General features: G+C 44.8%; 1 protein-coding gene across 1 annotated transcript in view; it reads right to left on the bottom strand.

Moving 5' to 3' along the window:
- The window catches only part of JAKMIP2 (janus kinase and microtubule interacting protein 2), a 185799-nt gene that overhangs the window by 5133 nt on the left and 157993 nt on the right, over positions 1 to 22673 (bottom strand). Inside the window, exon 20 of the mRNA XM_078650655.1 lies at positions 21700 to 21772. Within this exon, the coding sequence (XP_078506781.1) occupies positions 21722 to 21772 (51 nt within the window). The 3' untranslated portion in view covers positions 21700 to 21721. The remainder of the gene's footprint in view (positions 1 to 21699; positions 21773 to 22673) is intronic.

Here is a 22673-nt window from a genome sequence, read left to right as displayed (position 1 = left end):
CTCCGTTGAATGCCTTACCTGAGGGAATTCCGAAATAAAATTGCTAAACGGTGCCTGCCCGTCTCACATTGTTAATTTGTACGTTGACTTGGGCCACATTGACAAACCAGTGTTGCATGGCCGCTGTCCACGCAGTACTGGAAATAGAAAAAAAAAATCACCGCCGCAGCCGTGCTCCGTGAAAACCGGAAGTCAGGCACTTTTGGCTGAGACGGGGGCGGGGCCTGCAATCCGGCAGGAAGTCCCGCCCGCCGCCGCCGAGGAAGAAGTGAAGCCGGCCGACTGATGGCCTCTCCGCATGAGTTGAGGAGAGTCCCGGGGCTGCCAACAGCAAAACAACCAGAGTGTTGCAGGGCTCCCAGGTGCTGGAGGGAGCCCCGGAAGTGAAGTCCTGCCCCCTGGTGCCGCGACGAGACTGCCGCAGAGATGAGCCCGATCCCCAGCAACAGCCCAGTGAGTGCCCGACCAGCGCTGCAGAGGAGACACGGAACACGCCGAAAGAGCCCGGTAAGTGGGAGGGGGGGTGTAGGCGCGTGTGTCTGTGTGTGTTCGAATGTGTCTGTGTGTGTGCGCGTGGGTCTGCGTGTGTGTATGCAGTGTGTGTGTGTATGTGCGCATGCGTGAGTGTGGAGTGTGTTTGCGCATGGGAATGAGGCACGAGAGGGGCACGGCGCCGTGCGTGCTCACGAGGTCAAATCTGAGCAAATCTGCGCTCGTGCACCCTCTCGTGTCCACATTCCCAAATACGGGTAACATTAGTTGTCTTGCTGACCGCATTCAATGCTTTCGCATTGAATGCTAGGTCAGCTCGACCTAACCAGAGTGCTGAATGCCAAGAATGTGCAGTATTGATCCCACCTTTTGCCTCTTTCATCCAATGCCAGACACTACCATCCTCCTTATCTGACCCTTGCAGGTTCTTTCTCACCCTGGTTTTTATCTCTTTGTATGACTTTCTGTATATCCTTTTGTTCCACTTTTTGTTTTTTCCTCTCTTGAACTAAATCATAGCCTTTTGAGAAAAAATAAGTGGCGGTCCCCAAAAATGAGGACAAGTGGGCCCCATCTATAACCACTAGCAGAATTTAAGCACTGATCATCAGGGAGAAAGGGATGACCATTTTAGTGCCTTCTCAAAGTTCCAGCGTGGAGAAAAAGTTACTTACCTTCGGTAGCGCTCTTTCTGGTGGATACTCTATCTAACTGCAGATTCCTCACCTTTAGAATATTCCCAGGTGCCAAAATGGATCCAGAAGATTTTTCAGCATAGCTCCTCCGCTTAAGTGGGTGGTATCGTGTGACTCTGCGTCGACTCCATTCCACCCCAGAAGGGACGTCTGGAGCCGCACATAAGTGCCTCCAAAGGGGGCTGATGTCAGTTTCTTTCTTGACACTTTCCATGCCCTCCGCTATGCAACCCAAAACTCAATTAACTGTGTTAGTATGCAGATCTCTAATTCTGACTTTTTTAATGGATAGCCATTCCACAGAACAGGGATCGGAGAGGACAGTGAGGAATCTGGGGTTAGACAGATAGCCACCAGAAAGAGCATTACCAAAGATAAGTAACTTGTCCTTTAGATGGATATTTCTAACCGCAGATACCCCACCTTTAGAATTGTTTTGAAAGCAGTACCTCTTCAGGTGGTGGGTCTGTAGGATGGCTCAGAAGAAAATATCCTGCAGGCCCAAACAGCCAAAATGCCCTTCCCACTGGACCTGGTTGTCAAGGCAGTAGTGTTTTATGAATGTGTGCACTGAAGCCCACATTGCAGCTGGACTAATACTCAGGGCAAACACTCCACCACCCAACGCAGTGATAGCAGGCTTAGCCCCAATATTATGGGCTCTCATTCATTCTGGAAGCTGCTTCCAGCTTGATGCACAGTACTATCCACCTGGACAAAGTCCTTCTCTGCACTGTCTTGCCTTTCTTCGCCCCAGAAAACCCCATTAAGAGCTGATTTTCTACCCAATGGTAATTGGTGAGATATATATAAATCTCAGCGTCCTTTTGGGATGGAAATTATGGAGTTTCTCCTTCTCATTTGAGGGGTGAGGTGGAACAAATAACATCAGAAGTGAGATGAAAAGTCCGACATGAAAGGGAGTTACAACCTTCGGTCGAATGGCTGCTCTAGTTCTCAACACCAGCTTGCTGTGAAAGAAGGTGGTGTGGGATGATTGGACTAAAGAAGTAAGACGCTCACTCACACAGTGAATTGAACTTATTGCAGTGAAAAAGACTGTCTTTAGAGTCATGAGGCATAGAGGGCAACTTTGTATCAGCTCAAAAGGGATACACGTAAGAAAAATAAGGACCACATTAAAATTACATTGTGGCATCACAAATGGTTTAGGAGTAAACATGAATGATGCCTTCAAGAAATTGTTTCACACCAAATTATTTGAACAAGGACAGCTGACCCGGTAACTGCAAAGAGTGCAGAATGGGTAAACAAATAAGAGTGTCCACTGCAAGTCTTTGCTGGGCCAAAGAAAAAATAAACAATACATCTGACAATTTGGCCTGCAATGAGCCTGTATTACAGGTGTCACAATAATCCACAAAATTGTCCCAGAGTCTGGCATAAACAGACTTTGTTGAAGGACGCCTAGTGCTAAGGATGACATCTACTACTTTGGGAGGAAGATTGAATGTAGTCAACTACAGATACTCAAACTCCATGCATGAATATGCAGGTTTGTCAGGCATGGGTGCAAGACTCTGCCCTGCTTATGCAACAGACGATGAGCCCAAAGCAGCAGTTTAATCATAATATAGATGCTCATGCCCAGATGTTCTGGGTACCACACTCTCTTGGCTCAATCCGGATCCAATAAAATGACTTAGGCCCAGTCATTTCTGATCTTTCTCAGAACTCAGGGCAAGAGAGGGAATGGAGGGAAGGCACACAGAAAGTTCTACTGTAGGCAGAATGTGTCCCTGAGAGAGAGCCTTCTGGGGTACTCCAGAATGCAACAGTGATGATATTGAAAAATCTCAGTGGTGGCGAAGAGATAGAGCCATAGCTCTCCTCGCTGTTGAAAGTAGAGCTATGCCACCTCCTGAAGTAACTGCCATTCATGATCCACTTGGCCTCACCAGATTGGGTCATCCACCCTAGCATTTAAAGATCCTTCTAAGTGGTGCATGGTCAGATAAATGTCCTGACAATTCAGAAGTTTCCAGAGATGCACGACCTCAGTCTAGGCACAAGCAGTTCAGCCTGCTTGTTGTAATATCACATGGGGGTGGTGTTGCCCGTGAGGACCTGAACAAGTCTCCACTTGATGGACGGCAGGAAAGCTTCTCTGCCAAACAAAAGCCTTACTACTCCAACAGGTTGATCTGGAGACAAGTCTCCATCAGAGACCAGAGACTTCTAATATCCAACTCTCCCAGATGACCTTCCAAACCCAACAGAGGTGCATCCATCACCACCTTCAGCTCCGGGTGAAATAGGGAGAGGGGTCTGCCATTGGGCTAATGTCAGTTGAGCAGCCACTGGCACAGATCTTTCGAAGTCTTCTCCAAAACCAGGATGGAATCTGGCAGGCTCCCTTGATGAAGGTCACTGAGCCTTCAGATCCCACTGTAGAGCCCATCTATGCCATTTGGCATGGTTGACAAGCAGGATGCAGGAGGCAAATAGGCCAAGAATACTAAGACCTACCCTCACAGAATGGCAAGACTGAGGCGGAAACACCAGGATCTTAGCCTGAAAGACCTGTGCATGCTGATCTAGAGGGAATGCCTAATAATGCAGCATACCCAGGATATCTTTATGGAAAGGGAGCCTCTGTGAAAGAGTCACGTGCGTCTTCAGCAAACTGATAGTGAACCCAAAATGAAAATGCTGCTTGCCCGCCATGAACAGCAAGTGGCCCCTTTGGGCTTGCAGGACAGGAACATAGAAATAGACATCCTGAAGGTCCAGCGCTACCATCCAGTCTCTTGCCTCCAGGGCAGATAGAAGCCGAGCCGTTAGAACATGTGCAGAAAGTAATGGAAATGCCAGAGATCTAACATAGGACGAAGGCCTCATCCCCTTTCTGTCACAAAAAAAATATCTGGAGTAACATTCATCTATGATTTCCAAGGCCAGTGTGCTCTATGGCTCCTTTTGCCAAACCAGCCTGAACTTCTCACAGTAAGATGGACAAGTGTTCATCCAAATGCCATTCTACAGTGGGTGTAAGATTCAGTGGGTCAGAAGGTAATGGCAGGCAGTAGCCCCTTTGAACTATTTGCAGGACCCACCTATTGGATGTTATGGCCTGTCACCCCTTGTGTGTAAATCAGTGATTCTTCCTCCAACTGGGTGGTCATGTACTGCTAATGGCTAACGTAAGTGGCTTGGAGGCTCCTGCAGGAGAAGTAGGGATCTAGGAGGTTTGCTGTCCTTGCTGGTCTGAATATTGCCTGCTATATCCCCTACCCCGACCCCAAAAGGATTGGGGTGCCTTTTGATGTGGTGATGAGTCTTGGAGTACCCTGTATGTCAGGGCCCCTAGAGATACCACCAAAGGTGCAACACTGGTGAGGACACTGTCTGGTGGGTGTAGAGAGAATGAGGGTGCACACTGTGGCTTTGCCTTCTTTGAAGCCTGTAGTGCAGAATCAGTCTTCTCACCAAATTGGAGTTGCCATATCAAAATACATATCCGTGAGTGAAGCCTGTGTGTCACCCAATAAGCCCATGGATCTTGTACATGCATGGCACCGGGACACGAATGCATGTTGCAACTGCTCTTCCTAAGCAGCCAGTAGTGTCCAGTCCTGATCTGATAACACATATGAATGTGTGCTGAATAGTTTGCACCAGGTAGGCACAGAATTTCTCCAGGGCTGCTAGAAAGATCTCTAACCATGCCCCATACTGCATGGAAGTACTTATCCAGCAATCGACTGGTGTTGAGTGAGCAAAGGGTGAAGATTGCTGAGAACATCCATTTTCTGAATGCCTCAATTCTCTTTGACTCTCTATCTGAGTGGTCTTAGGTAAGAAATTAGGATTAAGCATGCTCAAAGATGCGTTAACAGGTCCAAACTCTCAACTTCCAGTGGGAAGGAGGATAATCGATTCCTTTGGTGTTCAGAGATGTACAGATTTGTTTCGCAATCTTGGATAGCCTTTTTATTTTATGTTATGTTATTTGTAACGTGGCTCACCCGGAAGGGTATCCTTGCACTGATAAGAGGGGTTGCCCTGGCTGTGTCTGATGGTCTGGTTAAATAACAATGTCTTAAGTTTCTTGTGAAATCCAAGCACTGAGGACATGCTTCTGATGTGTAGGCGGAGGTCATTCCAAACTTTAAGAGCTAGGTATGATAAAATTCTACAGCCAGATCTGGCTTTGATTTGCAGGGTAAAGGCCAGAAGTGCAGAGGTTTCTGGTTGGGTGGTGGCAACTGATGCAGCTGTTGAGGTAGGAGAAGCCTAGATTGTGCAAGACTGTGCATATGTGGGAGGAATTTGAGGGATGCACGTTCAAGACTTGGGAGTCAGTGGAGGTCACTGAGGTGTGAGGTGATGCATGTGCATGGTGGGAGATTGAGTGTGAGGTTGGATACTGTGTTTTGATTGGTCTGGAGTCTTCAGGCCAGGTGAGTAGTGATGCTGACATAGAGTGTGTTGCAGTTGTGCAATCTGCTAGTGATGAGGGCCAGTGGACGGTTCTGTGGGTGTTGATCGGTAGCCATTTGAATTTTTTTTATGATCTTGAGCGTGTGGTAATAGGAGGAGGCAATTGCATTGACGTGACTGGCCATCACAAGTTGTTGTTTGAGACTATTCCTTGGGTTACTAGGCAGAGTGTTGGCCCAAGATCGGCTAACTTCCAAAGGGAGCTCCATAGCAAGGTGCTCTTGCCTAAGAGCACCACTTCCATTTTGCCTGTGTCATGTTTCAGACAGTTGTCGCGTTCCAACTGATGACTTTGGACATGCAGTGGGTGAAATTGGTCTGGGTGTTTCATCAGAGAGAGAAGGGATTAGCTGGATATCTATGGATTTAGTAGATCCGTATGATGCCATGTAGGTGTTGAACAGTGTGGAGCTCAGAGAAAATCCTTAGGGTAATTTGAAGATGAGGCAGGCTGACTGACTAGGTGCAACTAGAGTGGAAGAAGAAGATCCACAAGAGAGTGGATTTTTTATGCTGGCTTTGTGGAAGCATTGTATGAGGATGGGGTGGAAAACGATGAACAAGGCAGCAGATAAGTCAAGTGTGATGAGGGCTCTGGCTGTCCTCTGTCATTGATCAGTTGAATGTCACCTGTGGCGGTAGTGAGGGTGGTCTTGGTGCTGTAGTTAGGCCTGAATCTAGACTGGGTGGGCTTTAGCAGGTGGGTGTTGTTTAGGTGGTCAGCTAGTCGCTTAGTGATGATTAACAGAGTAGGGCAGCAAGGAGATTGGTCGGTAGTTAGCAAGCATTTTTGCGTCCACTGAGGGTTTGTTCAGGTGGTGTAGTATTGTAGCATGCTTCCAGGTATCTGGGAAAATGCCTGGGTTGAGGGACCTGTTGACTATAGTGGTCAGGGCAGAGCGGATGGGGTCCAGTCGTTTGGTTAAAATAAGTTGTGGGCAGGTGTATGATGGTGCTCCTGAGTGACTGTTGCACATGGTTGCAGTGTCTGATGTGGTGATGGTGGGCCATGTGATCATGATGGAATTCTGGTGTTAGTCTTGATGGGCAAGAGGCCTGAAAGGGTAGGAGGGTCCCGTTGGGGCTTAATGTTATTGCATACATTGCTGATCTTATCACTGAAATACTTGGGAAGGCTGGTGAAGCTGTCTTACAAATGAGTAATGGTTATACAGCGTGTGGCTTAGGAAGTGGAATCCTTCACTATAGTGAAGATTTCGTTGTTTGTGCTATTTTAGATGCATTTGGTCAGTGCTGATTGCTTGGTGGATCTGATTTGCTGGTGGTAGAACCTGAAGACTGATTCATAGATGAATTTGTCAGTTTCGTCAGGGGTTATTGCTTTCAAGTTGTTTGCAGCGGCATTTGGTAAGCCTTAGTTTTTCTGTGTACCAACTTGCTTGAGGCCTAGTACTGGTGGTGCTCCTGAGTGGAGTCAAGACATTGGCACTGTAGGCGATCTCAGCCATGGAATTTGGTGTTGGATCATGAGAGTTTGTTGTGTTTCTGTAGTTGCTGGGCTTGGAGCTCTGCGTTTCGTGACAGTGGGGAATGAAGAGGTTGCAGTGGAAGAGAGCATGGTCAGTCAGGGTGAAGGGGATTGGCTTGTCCATTATGATATTGTTAAAGTGCCTGGAAATGGGGTCCAGGAGATGTGATGTGGCAGTGGTGGGGACCACCACTTGCAGGGTGTGTCCAAGTATCGTTAGTTCCTTTCAGGAGGTTGTCGAGATCTGTGAAGCTCTCCAGGTGGTACTTGAAGTCCCTGTGGAAGTTGAAGGTGTTGGAGTCAAGCATCAAAGGAATGATAACGTTTTCAATGCTGTTGCCCCAGTTGAATTGAGGTCCGGGAGGCTAGTAGATGAGGGTGACCACAAAGTTGAGTTGTTTGTGATCTGTAGTTTAAAATCCAGGTGTTCCATGGTTTTACTGTTGTTTGCAGATGTAGTGAAATAGTGAATGTTTTGTAGATAACGGCTAGTCCTCCTCCGATGATTCTCCAAGCTCTGTCCTGTCTTACAATCTTATATTCAGTGGAGATCACTGTGGCAATGTCGGGCCAATGTTGGGGTGAGCCAAGTGTTAGTCAGGAAGTGCATGTCCGGTGAGTGGGTGTGCGAAAGGTCCCAGACTTCGGTGGTGTCTGGCCAGTGAGTGGGTGTTAAGGAGGAGGATGGACAGGAAGGGTTGGGAGCTGTGTGAGGGGGGAATGTGGGGTGCAGGGTCACGGGTGGGAGCACATAACATGTAGCAGGTGACACAGCAGAACACATCTTTGGTATCAGCAGGGGAGGCCCAGCTGCAGCAGTAAGAAGAGTGTCTGTAGTTCAATCAAGGTATTGATGGCTGTGTCACAGTAGTGTCTAAAGGGACAGTATTTAGGAGAAGAACCATGGGTCCTGGCCCTAGGTCCAGGGGGGGATGGATAGGCGCAGTTGGGCTTGCTTTTTGCGTGTCTTCGATGTACCAATGGAACTTATGGGTTTCAGCTGGCATTAAGTAGTGGCAAGAGGCTGACAGAGTACCAGGGGAGGTAGGCAGGGGAAGAGCAACAAGGGAAAAGGAGGGAGGGCCGCAGAGGGGAAAAAATTGTACACAAGGATGAGAAAAGAAATGTAAAATACTTAAAAAGGCTGAGAAACTGCAAAAAGGGGGCCACAGGCATCTGAAAAAGAAGCAAAATAGTGTAGAATGAGATAAGATGGAAAAGACGAGCGGGAATTAGAGAGCAAAAGTGAGAAGAAAGAAGCAGACAAAAAGCAGAGTGCGAGGGAGAGAGCAAAAAACTGAATAAAAGTTAGAGAGCAAAACAAGAGGACGAAAAATGTTAAAGATGTAAAAAGTAGAATGTGAGCGAGACAGCAAAAAACAGAATAAATGGACGAGCAAAAATGAGACAAAGAAAAGGGACATAGATACAAAAAGTGGGAAACTAGTGAGAGCAAGAATGAAAGGGAAAAAGGTCAAAAGGCAATAAATAATAAACAAGAGAATTACCAGGAGGAGGACAGAGACAGGAGTTCAAGACTGGAAGCCTCACAACAGCCTTGGAGTTTGGTACAGGTAGGTGGGAGAGGCAGGGCCAAGAAGTGCCGCTTAATGGCTAGTCCACACTGCTGCTATCAAAGTAGGAGTGGAGGTAGGGGATCGGGTGGTGAGAAGGGCTGGAGAGAGTGGCAGTTGTGGCAGGAAGCATGTGTGACCACTGTGTGGGGAAAGACTGGCCACAGGGTGGGATGCAAAAAGAAGAGTAGAGTTGAAAAGAAAGCCGAAAACAGCAGTGGCGGCTCCTCTGCTAAGGCGAAGGAGAGTCGCCCCACTGCTTTCAAGGAGTGTAAATAAAAGAAGCATAAAATGATGATAGCTAACATTTATTATCATTTTATATTTTCATGCTGCTTTGGGGGTGGGCGGGGCTGCTCTGCTCAAAGAGCAGGGGAGGAGTGGTTTGCATTACAGCCTGTGTGGAGAACATGCCCTGACCCCTAGACCCCGTCTGAGCGCCAAACTACAGTGCACAGACCAATCACAACTCTGCATTGCAGCATTGTGATTGGTCAGGGGAGCCTGGGTGCTTTGTGGTTCCTGTTTGGTGGAATCCTCCTGACGTCGAGGAGAGACGTAGAGGCGATAAGGTAAGTTATTTATTTATTTATTTGCATTCACACTACCTCGCCCCTGCCCCCGCCCGCCACCCCCGATTAGTGCCGGCCGTCACTGAAAAACAGATGAGAAGCAAGCCCAAAAAGGAGGCAAAAAGGGTCTGAAAAGAGGAAAATCTGTGAAAAAAACAGCTGAGAGGGTGAACGGGAATGAGAGAGCAAATAGTAAGAGAGTTAATAATCAAACAAAAAGCAGAATTTTTGTGAGGGAGCAAAAAGCAGAAAAAGCGGGGCTAGAATGGGAGGCGAAAAGGTCAAAGTGTCAAAAAGCAGAATGTGAGTGAGATAGCACTAATAAGAGGAAGATAAGGGACAAAGAGGCAAAAAATAAAGCAGAATATATGTGAGAGTGCAGGATTGAGAGGGAAAAGGATCAAACATGCAAGGAGTGTTGAGGAAAATAAAAGAGTGAAGTACCAGGTGGAGGAAAGAGACAAGAATTCAAGGCTGGGAGCCTTACAACAGCATTGGAGCTGTGTTGGCAATGGCCAGACCTGGTCAGAGGACCAGGCACAGGTATGTGGGGCCAGCAGGGATAGGCAGTGCTGGCGTAATGGCTAGTCTGCGCTTCAGATGTCATTAAGTAGGAGCAGGAGAGGGAAGGAGTTCCAGGGACAGTGGGCAGGGCTGAAGTGAGGCACAGGGGTAAAATCATGGAACAGATGGAAGAAAAGGCCGTACAAAGAGTGGAGCGAAGGAAAAAGCAGAAAAATAACTGATAAACCAGGGGCAAAAAGGAGGCAAAAAGCAGCTGAAAAATAGGCAAACCGGTTAAAAACAAAAACAAAAGTAAAACAGCTGAGAGAGCAAAGAGTGAGAGGAAATGAAGCAGGCAAAAAGCAGATTACGAGTGAGAGAGCAAAAAACGAAATACAGATTAGAGACCAAGAATGGGAGGAGAAAAGGTAAAGTGGAAAAAAAGCAGAATGCGAGTTGGAGAGCAAAATGCATAATACGAGTGGGAAAGCACAAATGAGAGGAAGAAACAGGTAAAGGGGCAAATAGAATCTAAGTGAGAGTGCAAAAAGCAGAATCCGAGTGTGAGAGCAAAACCAGAAGGAAGGAAAGCGTCAAAAATCCATAAAGCAGAATTCTAGTGAAAAAGCACGTGAACAAGAGTGAGAGAAAAAAGGTCAAATAGGCAAAGATAATGCTGAGAAAAAGAAAAGATATAAATACCAAGTGGAGGGGAGAGGCAAGAGGGTGAGGCTGGGAGCCTCACAACAGCTTCTGAGCTTGGTCCACAAGGGCCAGCCCCGGTTTCAAGACCAGGCACAGACAGTTGGGACAAGTAGGGCCTTCCAGTGCATAAGGGCACACTTCTCACACGACTTGGATTTGTGGCCTGAGACCAAACACCAGAGACACATCTGCTGGGGCCTGTCACAGACATTTTTCTTGCAATTGTCTCTACAAGATTTAAACCCTGTAGTTTTAGGATGGAACATGTTGCCTTGTACAATAAAATTATTTTGAGAACTAACTGGAAAATTAGGAGTTAGCTTCAGATCCATCTATGAAGGTGCAGAAAAAAGAAACTGGCATCAGTGTACATGGGTGGAGCTTGTATGCCTCTCTCGCCATCACTTCCAGCGTTAAACAGAGTTGACGTGGAACCGCATGACACCACCTACCAGCGCTGGGGCTATGCTGAAAAATCTTCTGTATCCAGTGTAGTTTAACACTTTCCCTAATTTTACTTTATTTGAGTGGGAATAGTAAATCTTACCCACCCAGAGTCCAAAGCTTTAATCAGAGTTGCTTAATCTGGAGTAAAAATAGTATATTTGCTGCACTCCTCACCCCACAGCTTCCAACTCTTTGCCCAATATTGCTTAGTTTGGATTGGTAATAGTAAATGTGACCCCCATCACCGGCATCCAGTGCTTTTCCCAATTTTGATTAGTTTGTAGTGGGAATGGTAAATATGACCCCCTACAGAGCCCAACACTTTTTCATTGTTGTTTAGTTAGAGCGGAAATGGTAAATAAAGTACCACATCCCCACATCATTGTCACTGAGGGTAGCTGGAACACAATCTCCTAAAACCAAGCCCCACTGTGCAGGGCTGCTCTTCACCTGACACTCCCAGAAAGATAATGCATTGAGGCAAGAATGCCACATATTCAAATGAACGTGATTATACATACGCTCAGGCTCTTGTTGAAATGTATTATCATATACAGTGGATGGCTATGAGGATGAAGACAACACAACAAAGGAGGCTGCATCTGGCTCTAGCTGAAGGATGAGGGTCCACCAGGGTCACCTCTAGGTTGTCTCTTCCCCATTTGTCTGTCTGCAGAATATAAATTGCTGTATTCTTTCTTTTGCTGTGGCCCTATCAATAGAACAAACTATTTTGCCCTTCTGGCTATTACATGTCAAGGCCCAAAAAGGTCCCAAAGTGCATTCTAGTCTCTTGCAGCAAGGAAAAACAAAGCACCAAGAAAAGCCACAAAAGTGCACAAAAGAACAGAAAACTCCAACACCCCCACCCAAATGAAACCCTCAGATTTTAGAGGAAGTGGCAATAACCTAAAAGTGTTCAGGCCCTATAGTACCAATTCCTACCACTAGCAGCCAGCTAGTGGAGACATGCCTGCCAATATTAGCTCTTCACATGGGTTTTGATCGTACCACCACATCAAGATAGATTCCATAAAATACTGGGCCAACCATATATGAAAGGGGACCCTCACCCACCAAAGATTCCATTTATCAAGAATTATCAAGGATGGATGCCTATAATGAGATTATTCGTGAATCAGTACCCTAGGCACTCCGGAGAAGGTGTCTTCCCCATAGGGCAGCCAGAACAATAAGAACAATTGTAGGAGAAGTGCTCACTCTTTTTTATAAAGCCTCTTGTAGAGAATTGGAGGGGCCTCATAGTGAGAAAATTATTAGAAAAGGAAGTTGTTTTTTTCCCAGTTTAGGGAAGGTGCATTTAGTGAGGTAGATACCCTATAAGTCCTATCATGGGGATAGAGAATGTAGCGGTATTGTTGGTTTCTCCTGCACAAGGCCTCAAGAAAATATAAACATATTTACTGAAGTCACACAGCTACGGAAGAATTGACAAGATTATGGAGGAATTTAAAGGATTACTTTTGCTCTTACTGGTGGCTAGCACTGATGCATGTGGTGTGTTCCCCATGCTGTGGATTCTTAATATCAATGTCAAAATATCAATGGTACTTGATATTAATGTGGCAATATCGTTGGTAGCATTATATTGAAGATTGGAATATCAATGGCAAGTATATATTTTTTAGTTTTAACAATAACATCTGCATTTTAAGTATCAGTTATTACTGTTTGTTTCATTCTTTTATTTATGTTTAATTAAAACATGTATTTGTTTTTGTTTATTTTGTTGGAGAGGAAATAGTAAATTTTATCTTTCCTGAGCACAACACGTTCCCACAATGTTGTTTAGTTTAAGTGCCTTTAGTACATTTGTGACACCCCCCAGTCCAACACTGTCCTCAGTGCTTATTTTGGAGTGGGAATGGTAAATCTGACCCTGTCAGTCTTCAACACTTTTTCCCATATTTACTCAGTTTGGAGTGGGACAAGTAACTCTGACCCCTCAGAGTCCAACTCTGCCCGATGATGCTTACTTTGGAGTAGGAATAGTATATCTCACCCCCAGAGTCCAACAATTTATCCAATGTTGCTATGTTCATAATGGAATACTACATTTAAATCCTCTAGTCCACCTACTTTCCCAATATAGCTTTAGAGTGGAAATAGTTAATCTGAAAGTTCCCTCTCCACCACCCCCAAGAATCCTTGCCTTTGTCCGTGACTTTCCCCAATGTTGCTTAGTTTGGAGTGGGAATAGTAAATCTACATCCCCAGAGTGCAACATTTTCCACAATAATGCTTAGTTTGAAGTGAGAATAGTAAATATGACTCATCCAGAGTCCAATGCATTCTCCAATTTTGATTCGTTTGGAGTTGGAATTGTTAATCTATCTCCTTAGAATCCAAAACATTCCCCCAATATTGATTAGTTTGGAGTGGGAATAGTAAATCTGACCCAGTCAGAGTCCAACACTTTGCCAAATGTGGTTTTGTTTGGAGTCTGAATAGTATATCTCACGCAACCAATTACAACAATTTTCAGAATGTTGCTTAATTCAGAATGGGGATAGGAAACTTGCCCCCACCCTGAGTCCAACACTTTCTCAAATGTTGCTTAGTCTGGAGTGGCAATGGTAAATTTGTCCCTTCCAGTGTCGAGGACTTCCACCAATGTTGCTCACTTTGGAGTTGGAATAGCAAATCTGCATGTCCCAAAGACCAAACCTTTCCCCAGTGTTGCTTAGTTTGGAGCAGGAATAGTTAATATAACCATACCCCAAACCCCCCAAGCATCCAACAATTTAGGGGTCGATTATGATCGCGGACGGACTTGAGTCCATCCGCGACCCCTGAGGAGGAGGGAACGTCCGCAAGGGCTGCGGCGTTCCCTCCGAGCAGATACGTTGTGACCGCCAGGGTGGCGGTCACAGTCCATCCGCGACCCCTGAGGAGGAGGGAACGTCCGCAAGGGCTGCGGCGTTCCCTCCGAGCAGATACGTTGTGACCGCCAGGGTGGCGGTCACATCCTCTATCTTTAACATTGTGGCGGGTGCAGCTTCAAGCTGCACCCGCCGCAAGGTTAAAAATGCATGCATCGCATTTGCATGCACAAAGCGGCAGGCATCGTGCAGTGCCTGCTGCTTTGTGCACGCAAATGCAGGGGGGTACCATAGGTACCCCCCATGTGCACCCCCCACCCCTCGTCACCCAGGGGGCCCGCAACGGGCCCCCGAAGTGAAAGTCCGTATGCTTTTCCACTGCGGAAAAGCCGCCGCGGAAAAGCATGTCTTTCACACCATCCTAATATGGCTGGCGGTGTCTGATAGACACCGCCAGCCAGGTTAGAGCTTTTCCGCCGCGGTCGGAAGGCGACCGCGGCGGATAAGCTGCGGATGGAATTGCAGACCCACCAGCCATCCTAATATGGCGGTGGGTCTTTGGAGGCTCCGCTGCGGTTTTTCCGCATCCTCCGGGCCGGCGGTGTCCTCCGCCGGCCCGAAGGATGCGGAAAAACCGCAATCATAATCGGCCCCTTAGTTTGGAGTGAGAATAGTAAATCTGACCCCTCAGAGTCCAATGCTTTCCAGAATGTTGCTTAGTTTTGAGTGAGAGTAGTAATATTCACAACCCCACCAAAGTCCAACAATTTCCCTAATTTGACTTTATTTGGAGCAGGCATAGTACATCGTAACCACCCAGAGTTCAGCGCCTTCCCATGTGCTGCATAATTTGGAGTAGGGATTTTTAAATCAGCCCTCTCCCCACCCACAGCATCCATCACTTTCCTCAATGATGCCTAGTAGGTATTAGTAAACCTGATTAACCACAGAATCCAATGCTTTCTCCAGTTTTGCTTAATTTACAGTGGGAATGGTAAATCCGACCTCTCAAAAGCCCAACAATTTTCAATGTTGTTTTGTTGGAGTGGGACTAGTAAATAAGGTACTACATCCCCAAATATTTGTTACTTTTTGACGTTACATACGAGCATCCTCCAGTGCCTCAACTCAAGGCCCCAGGGTCCTATATTACAATGGCAGACTATTATCCCACACCCCAATAAATAAGCAATGTACATAACAACACATACATGGTGCCATATTAATAAGATATACAGTTGATATAGAGAGATAGAGCTGATATGTTTCAGATTGGTAAAACACTAAAAAAGCACTCTATAAAATCTCATATAATATTAACATCAAAAAAATGGAGCAAGCCTGATTAAAAAATAAAGAAATAAAAGTTTTTCAGCTTAGTCCTGTACAATAGTTTTGAGAAGCGACCTGCGCACACTCCACATAGAGAGTAGTAAGCGTGACTCTGCATATTCAATCGGGGATAGAGTGTTGCATTTCAACAACCTAAATTCCGCTACACAGTGTTTGGTCCCCAGATTTCTACATGTTTGGGTCAGCCAATGGCGTCTGGATTTTCTTGTAATCAGGGCAGAAAAAGAATGCATGCAGCTCTGATCCTGTTCATTCTTACAGCCCGGACAAACTAGAGAGAGTGTACATGCCCATTTGTTGGAGAAAAAGTGCAGCGGGAGAAACCCGTGTCTAAATTGAATATACAGTTCCCTCACTAGCACAGGTTGTATCTCATTCAGGGCAGACTCTAGGATGTACTGGTCTTTTTTTCTCAAAAACAACCCAACTATGAATGATCCTGGGCACCCCTGTAAATGTGCGAGTTTGCCCTCCCTGTAACTCCAAAACATTCTTTCTAGAAATTCCGGTACGGACTTTCTCAGGGTTGTGCCATTGACTTGCTGTGCCCAACTCCAGAAGTGAGTGCCTGTCATATGCTAGCCAGTGTAGTTTCCCAGTGTCCTGCAAGCCCATGATCTCCTCTAACTCGTACCTATACACAGCCAGTTCCTGGGTTACCCGTATACGATGCCAATAAACCAGGGGTCTAAAAGCAATTTCATCAGCAATAGATCTAACCCCCAAGTCCAACCACAGCGGTGTAAGAGGAGAACTGAGGGGTGAGACCAAATGACTTCCTGGTAAAAGTGTTCTCGGACTAGGTAATATTTCTCAGAGAAATGTACATTTTTCAAAATGAAAATGTATTTAAAATATATTTCTTTCTTTTTATAAATTTCGGCGATTTGAGCTTTTTTATTCAAGTTCGTTTTTAATGTAAAAAACGAGAAGCACTTTTAAAATAATTGTATTTTAAAATATATATATGTAATAGTTAATTACAAGATAAACATAAATAATATCTAAATGAGCATAAAAAAGTTGTGGAATTTTGTAAAATTTAAATTACAAGTAATTAAATATATATAATATGTTTTAAATATATTATTGCTATTTGGTATCATTGGTTTTCAGTAAGTTAGGTAATTTTAATGTTAATTTTAAAACTCTTTATTTTTGCATTATTTATTTTCATTTGAGATATTTTTAACGTTGGATATTATTGTCTTAACATGTTTTGTATTCAATATTTCTGTTATTTTAATTTAAAGTATTGGGTTAATGATATTTTAGCAACCTCAATCTGACATCAATAATATCGCAAGTTGGTATTATTGATGTCGATATTCAGAAGCACAATCGTCCGCATGGATTAATGTTTACTGGTAGAACTCTACATGGATCCCGGGATTACAGTTTGTAATGTAGGTGCACTTTCTTTGAGGAAATCATTTAGAGAAGATAATGCCTTGACCTCGTGTACAGATTTTTAGATATTTACTCTTCAAAGTGAAATTCTACACAATTGAAAACTGCAATCTCTGAAGAGTGAGGGGCATATTCACAAGCCCCGTTCAGTGACGTTGTGGTGGCGATATTTGTATTTGTATATTTTTGCATATTTATAAAGCGCAAACAATCGCTCCGAAAGGAGCATCCTGGCGCTAACTACAAAGTGTGCAAAAGATCGGAAACAGAAAAGGACCTAAATGAAGGACATTACACAGTCGTCAGAGAGGGAATAAATCCAAGTTTTGAGTTGTTTTCTAAATTGATTTTCATGGGTTATAGATCTGAGGTGGCCCGGCATAGAATTCCACGCTTTCCCAGATAGAAAAGACAAAGACTTGCCTCCTTTGGTCTTGAGTTTGAATTTTAGTGGCTTGATCAGGTTCTGACTTGAGGATCTTAAGGACCTTACAAGATTGTGGAGAGGTGTGGCTCACTGGTTAGAGGCGGCAGACCTGTAAGCAGAGAACGGCCCGGGACCAGGGTTCAATTCCCGACACGGCAGGGTCTTGGACCAGGGTCAACGGACTCGATAATTCTCGCCTCAGTGCCTACTCTAACCAGGGAACCCACTCGGTAACTCTGGGCATTAAGCTTGCCTCATCTCTACAACGGCCCCCCACAGACGCCGGGGATGCCTGGTTTCACCCTGGAGATACCCAGAACGGGACCATCTCACAGGGAAAACCAGGACGGGTTCCCCAGCGGTCTACAGCGCCAGGACACTCGGGTAGAGTAACAGTGCGCTTTACAAGTATCCCACATGATCATTGTAGTGAGGAAATCGTTTGATAAGATAATTCGGGCCAATGCCATTGAATGCACGGAATGCTATTATTAAGATTTTAAACAATATTCTTTTAGGGAGTGGCAACCAGTGAAGGGTTTTAAGAGCTGCCGAGGCAGATGATCTCCTGGGTAGCTTGAGAACAAGTCTGGCCGCTGCGTGTTGCACACCTTGGAGTTTTCTGAGTGTGTTTTTCTTTTTAACTCCTGCCATCAGACCGTTACAATAGTCAAGACGTGCAAGAATTAAGGCCACTGCCACAGCCTTTCTTGAGTCTGTAGGAAGAAAGTCAAAGAACTTTTTCAGTGACTTAATGATGTTAAAGCAGCTTCCTGCAACATTCCTGACATGTTGGTCAAAAGATAATTCGGCGTCGAATAGAACGCCGAGGTTCCTTGCTGATGTAACTGCTTGTGGTGGCGCAGGGATGTTCTCGGGCCACCATTTGATGGGACAGAATTGGGAATTACTACCCATGGGTAGAATTTCCGTCTTACTGGTGTTACATTTAAGGTGGTTTTGCTCCATTCAGCCAAAGACATCTTTTAAACACTTCTTAAAATTCGACTCAGCATTAGCAGAATTGTTCTCCAAGGGAACAATCAACTGAGTGTCATCGGCATATGATGTTACTAATATGCCGTATGACTCAATTAAAGAGATGAGAGGGACCATATATATATTGAACAATAAAGGGCTCAATATTAAACCTTGGGGGACTCCAGAATGTACCTTCTTCTCTTTAGAAAGAAAAGTGCCCAGGGAGATGGTCTGGGAGCGGTCTGTCAGGAAGGAAGTTATCCAATCCAATGCAACATCCGTGATTCCTATATCCCTAAGTCTATTGATCAATATGGAATGGGAGATGGTATCGAACGCCGCCGTAAGATCTAGTAGGATTAGGACGGCGTTCTTTCCTTGATCTTGCAATAGCTTTATTGAATCAGTGAGTTCAATCAGGGCAGATTCCGTGGAATGGTATGAACGGAAGCCTGATTGCTGAGGATGAAGAATGTGATGTGAGTCGACATAATCTTTTAATTCTTTATGGACCATATGCTCAGTGATTTTGCCCAGAACGGGAAGGAGTGAAATCGGGCGTAGATTAGCAAGGTCTGTAGGGGATTTGTTTGATTTTTTCATGAGAGGTCTCACGATAGCATGCTTCCATTCGCCCGGCACAACACCTGTGCTCAGGGAAGCATTAACAATCTCGTTTATGATCGGGGTGACAACCTCAATTAATTGGTGGAGGATTCTGGGTGGACATGAATCCGAGGGGGCACCCGATTTACATGACATAATTGCCTCCCAGGTCTGAAGGAACGTGACCGGGGTGAAAAATCTAAGATTGGCCTTCAGTTTCTTTCCACAATCCGATGGAGTGGCAGACAAGATATGGCAGGGAGCTTGGAAGTCCTTTTTTATCATTAAGATTTTTTCTTCAAAGAAGTCCGCAATCTGATTGCAGAATTCTAAGGAGGGAGGAATTTCTGCTTGTAGAGCTCTGGGATGAGTGAAAGACTTAACAATGGCGAATAACTTTTTTTGCTTTTGCTTGGCTGTATTAATAGCATTGGTATAATAGGTCTTTTTAGCTCATTTGATCTCCGTGAGATAGATTTTTCTCTGCTGAGTATACAAGCTTCTATCTGTCGAGTCATAGGTTATTCGCCAGCTGCGTTCCTTTTTCTGCACAATCGATGAGCTTTTGCTAGTTCAGCTTTGAACCAAGGGGCATTAATCTTCCCTTTTTTCCCTTTGCCTTGAGGCTGATTCTGTGGAACTCTATCCTTGATCTCCTGACGCATCCATGTATGAAAGTGTTTGGAGCCCTGGGTAGCATCACCGGGCATGGTGGGACTAGGTGTAGTAACAATGGGATTAAGCTTCAGGTTAGCCTCAACTCGCGTCCAATTTACATAGTTCCCTGAATTATGAGTCAGTTTGGCTAGGGATTGGGGTTGTGTGATCTTAATAAGAAATGGGACCAAAAAGTGGTCTGACCAAATCTGTCGGACAGGGGGCTGCGTCGCTAAGAGGGGAAAATTAGTGCATATTCCGTCCAAAGTGTGACCTGCTTGATGGGTGGGCAGTGTGACTATTTGAAGAAGATCGAAAATCTCCAAGGTTTGGAGGAAATTCAGTACTTGTGCGTCAGATGTGGATTCTAGATGTAAATTAAAATCACCCAAAAGTGTGAAGTATGGATAGTGGATTAAAAATTGTCCCAAAGAGTCACTTAGTGAGTCTAAGAATGCCGAGGGGCTACCAGGAGGGCGATAAATCAGTCCGCCAGAGAAGGAAGATGAATCATTTAGCTTGATGGAAAAACCCAAACCTTCCATGCCTTTTAGGGGACCTAAAGTAAAGGTGTAGCCTTTTATATGGCTTTTAAGCACAATCGCCACTCCTCCTCCTTTACCTTTCATTCTATCCTGACGGAAGATAGTGTAACCAGGTGGAAGGGCAGTAACTACATCTGAATTACTGGACTCTGTCAGCCAGGTCTCTGTTATAAAGAGACAATCTAAATTTGATTGTACGATAAGATCATTTAGATCTTGACTATGACAGCCCATGGAGCGGGAATTAATTAGCCCCCCTTTAAAATGTGATATAGTTGGGGGGGTGTTATTTAGAGGGGACTGTGTTTTAATAGAAGACCAGGGTGAGGACCACTGACAGAGTCTACACGAGAATGATCCTATGATTTTCGCCATATCAATTGTACACGGACAGTCTATAGGCATAGTGGAGTTGGTAAGTTCGCTTACCTGGTATGAAAAGGCAGAATGCGATTTCCCTGCCCCTCCTGCGCCTGTCGCGGACTTGGCGCAGACGGGCGCAGACGGGCTTTCCTTTCGTCGCGGGCCTCGCCTTATTCACAAGGTAGTGTTAAGCCCCCTCTCAGGCTGTGTTGAGCGTGAAAGGGCGTGCACTGGGTGTTGTGGTGGGCGTACCACCACGACACCCATTGATATTTATACTGCCCCCTATTCACAAGGGCAGCGTAACTAGGAGCTAACACCAAACTTAAGACCAGGAAAACCCTTGTCTTAAGTTGGCGATACGAGGAGAAATGCTTTATTTTTCCTCGTTTTTGCATTTGACATGTGTGCTGCCTTGTGCAACACACATGGAAAATGCAACATGCCATGGTTTATGTACAGGAAGGTGTCCTTTGCTGTACATAAACAAACATTTTTTTTTAAATGCCGTTTTGTAACTTACATATGTGCTGCATGAAGCAGCACACATGTAGGTTACAAACTGGCATTTTAGGTTTGTTTATGTGCAGAAAGGGACACCTTCCTGTACATAAACAAACGTCCCTGCTTGCAGACACTCTTGCACTCTAGTGTAAAGGGTACCTGCGTAAGTTGTGAAACTTCGCACCATCGCAGGGGGAAAAGCAAGGCTGCACCATGCCCTTGTGAATATGGTGCAGCCTTGCTTTTCCAAAGTGGCAGAGAGAGGCGTTAAGCCAAAAAGGCTAACGCCTCTCTCCGCCACTTCCTTGTGAATATCCCCCTCAGTCTTTTCTGTAAATATTTCCTGACCTCATTATCAAAGTTTTCTTTCAGATTACAATTTGCATTATTATCACTCCAAAAATGAAATCAGCTTAAATAGTTTCAAGAAAACCAGAATGATTTAAACAACCAGCATTTAGCAAATAACTGCAATTTGAGAAAAGTTATCTAAGGAACTTTTAATTAACAAGCCTCATCTTTCATAAATTAAAAGCTTAGGAGTTTGAAAACCTTGAATTTTGGAAACTAGAATGTTATAACAGACTTGTAAGAGTCAAATCAGTTCACACCCTTTTGATTAGAAAATATCAGCTTTCACCACATTGTCAATATTTTTTGCTAAATAGAATATCACAAACCGATCTATAGTTGCAAGAGTAACTAATTTTCACCGTTATAAATGTTTGTTAAATTCGATACATTGTGAAAGGCATAGCCTAATTGTTTTGGGGAATTATATTCTAAGGTGATCAACTTGTGATGAGCATAACCATCATTCTGTGAAATAAGTACTCATACCAATATACAATCAGTCCTCGTGCACTACCTGAGATCCCCACATCATTTAGTTCATGTGCAATGCTATTCTTGATATTAATCGTGCATGTTATATTGCATGTGCAGGTTAAAGCATGTGTTGTATGGTTGCGCCTCTTGACAATACACATCCTCCCCAGTCAATATGAAGGACAGATAAGACGGATAAACAGTTTCAATTGGGAAGGAAACAAGCGAGGTGTTGCTTACCTTCTTAAAAGGCAACGTGACATCAAGGCCAAAGAATAAAGGCAAGGGAGAAGAACAAGAAGAGGAAGAGAAACTGCAGGAAAAAGAAAAGATAAGGAGAGATGAGAATGCGCAAGGCTTTGCTTACAAAAATAAAAATTGCGCATATGCTTCGAGCCCAGCTGCAAAGTGGGCAGCAGACTCAACTGTGGGCCTGCTCTTCGGTCATACCTGCCTACCAAACACCATCTTCGTTGCCAGCTCTGCTTCAGAGAATGTTTTAGTTCAACTAATTCTGCCTCCTCAACAACTATCAATAGTTTGACTTTCTACTTACTGGACTAATTACGGTCTTTTTATTAGACATAAACCAAGCATAGTTGCAGCCGGTGCAGGTAAGCGCTGTGGGGCGGTGGAGCGGGGCAGGGGGTAAGTTGACAGATGGCGAAATAGGTTTTTATTATTTAATTTGACCTATTCTGTCGTCTATCGACTCCCCCCCCCACCCGCCCAGCCTCACCACGCTTACCTGCGCCGGCCGCCGCTGAAGAAATAACAGGGTGTAGGAAGGTGGAGTTGGAGGGGCTCAAAATGCTGGAAGATGACACTCTTTTGAGGAACATTGGTTCATTTTAAAGGTAAGATCATCTGCAATATGATGAGGTACCATTAGCCATAACCAATGCCATTCAGCAAAAGCCGCCTATTCAAGCCAGCCAGCTTTCTTTTTCAGGGAAGATGCCTTCCCAGCTTCCTTTTGGTGATGCACACTTACAACGCAACTTTTACGTCGTAATGCTGTTACAACGCAGCTATTACAACGCAGGAACCATTACATCGGATGCCATTACAACGCATGGCATTACATCGCATATGCTATTACAACGCATACCATTACATCGTAAGTATTGGTAAGTATATACAATTTTTTTATTTTATTTAATATTATATAATTGATTTAATTATTATTAACCCCTTTAAAGCGTTGTAAATAG

This window comes from Lissotriton helveticus, chromosome 7 (genome assembly GCF_964261635.1).
Source record: "Lissotriton helveticus chromosome 7, aLisHel1.1, whole genome shotgun sequence".
In the NCBI taxonomy this organism is placed as follows: Eukaryota; Metazoa; Chordata; class Amphibia; order Caudata; family Salamandridae; genus Lissotriton; species Lissotriton helveticus.
Note: the sequence above shows the minus strand (reverse complement) of the source record. Positions and strands in the feature narration are given on the sequence as shown.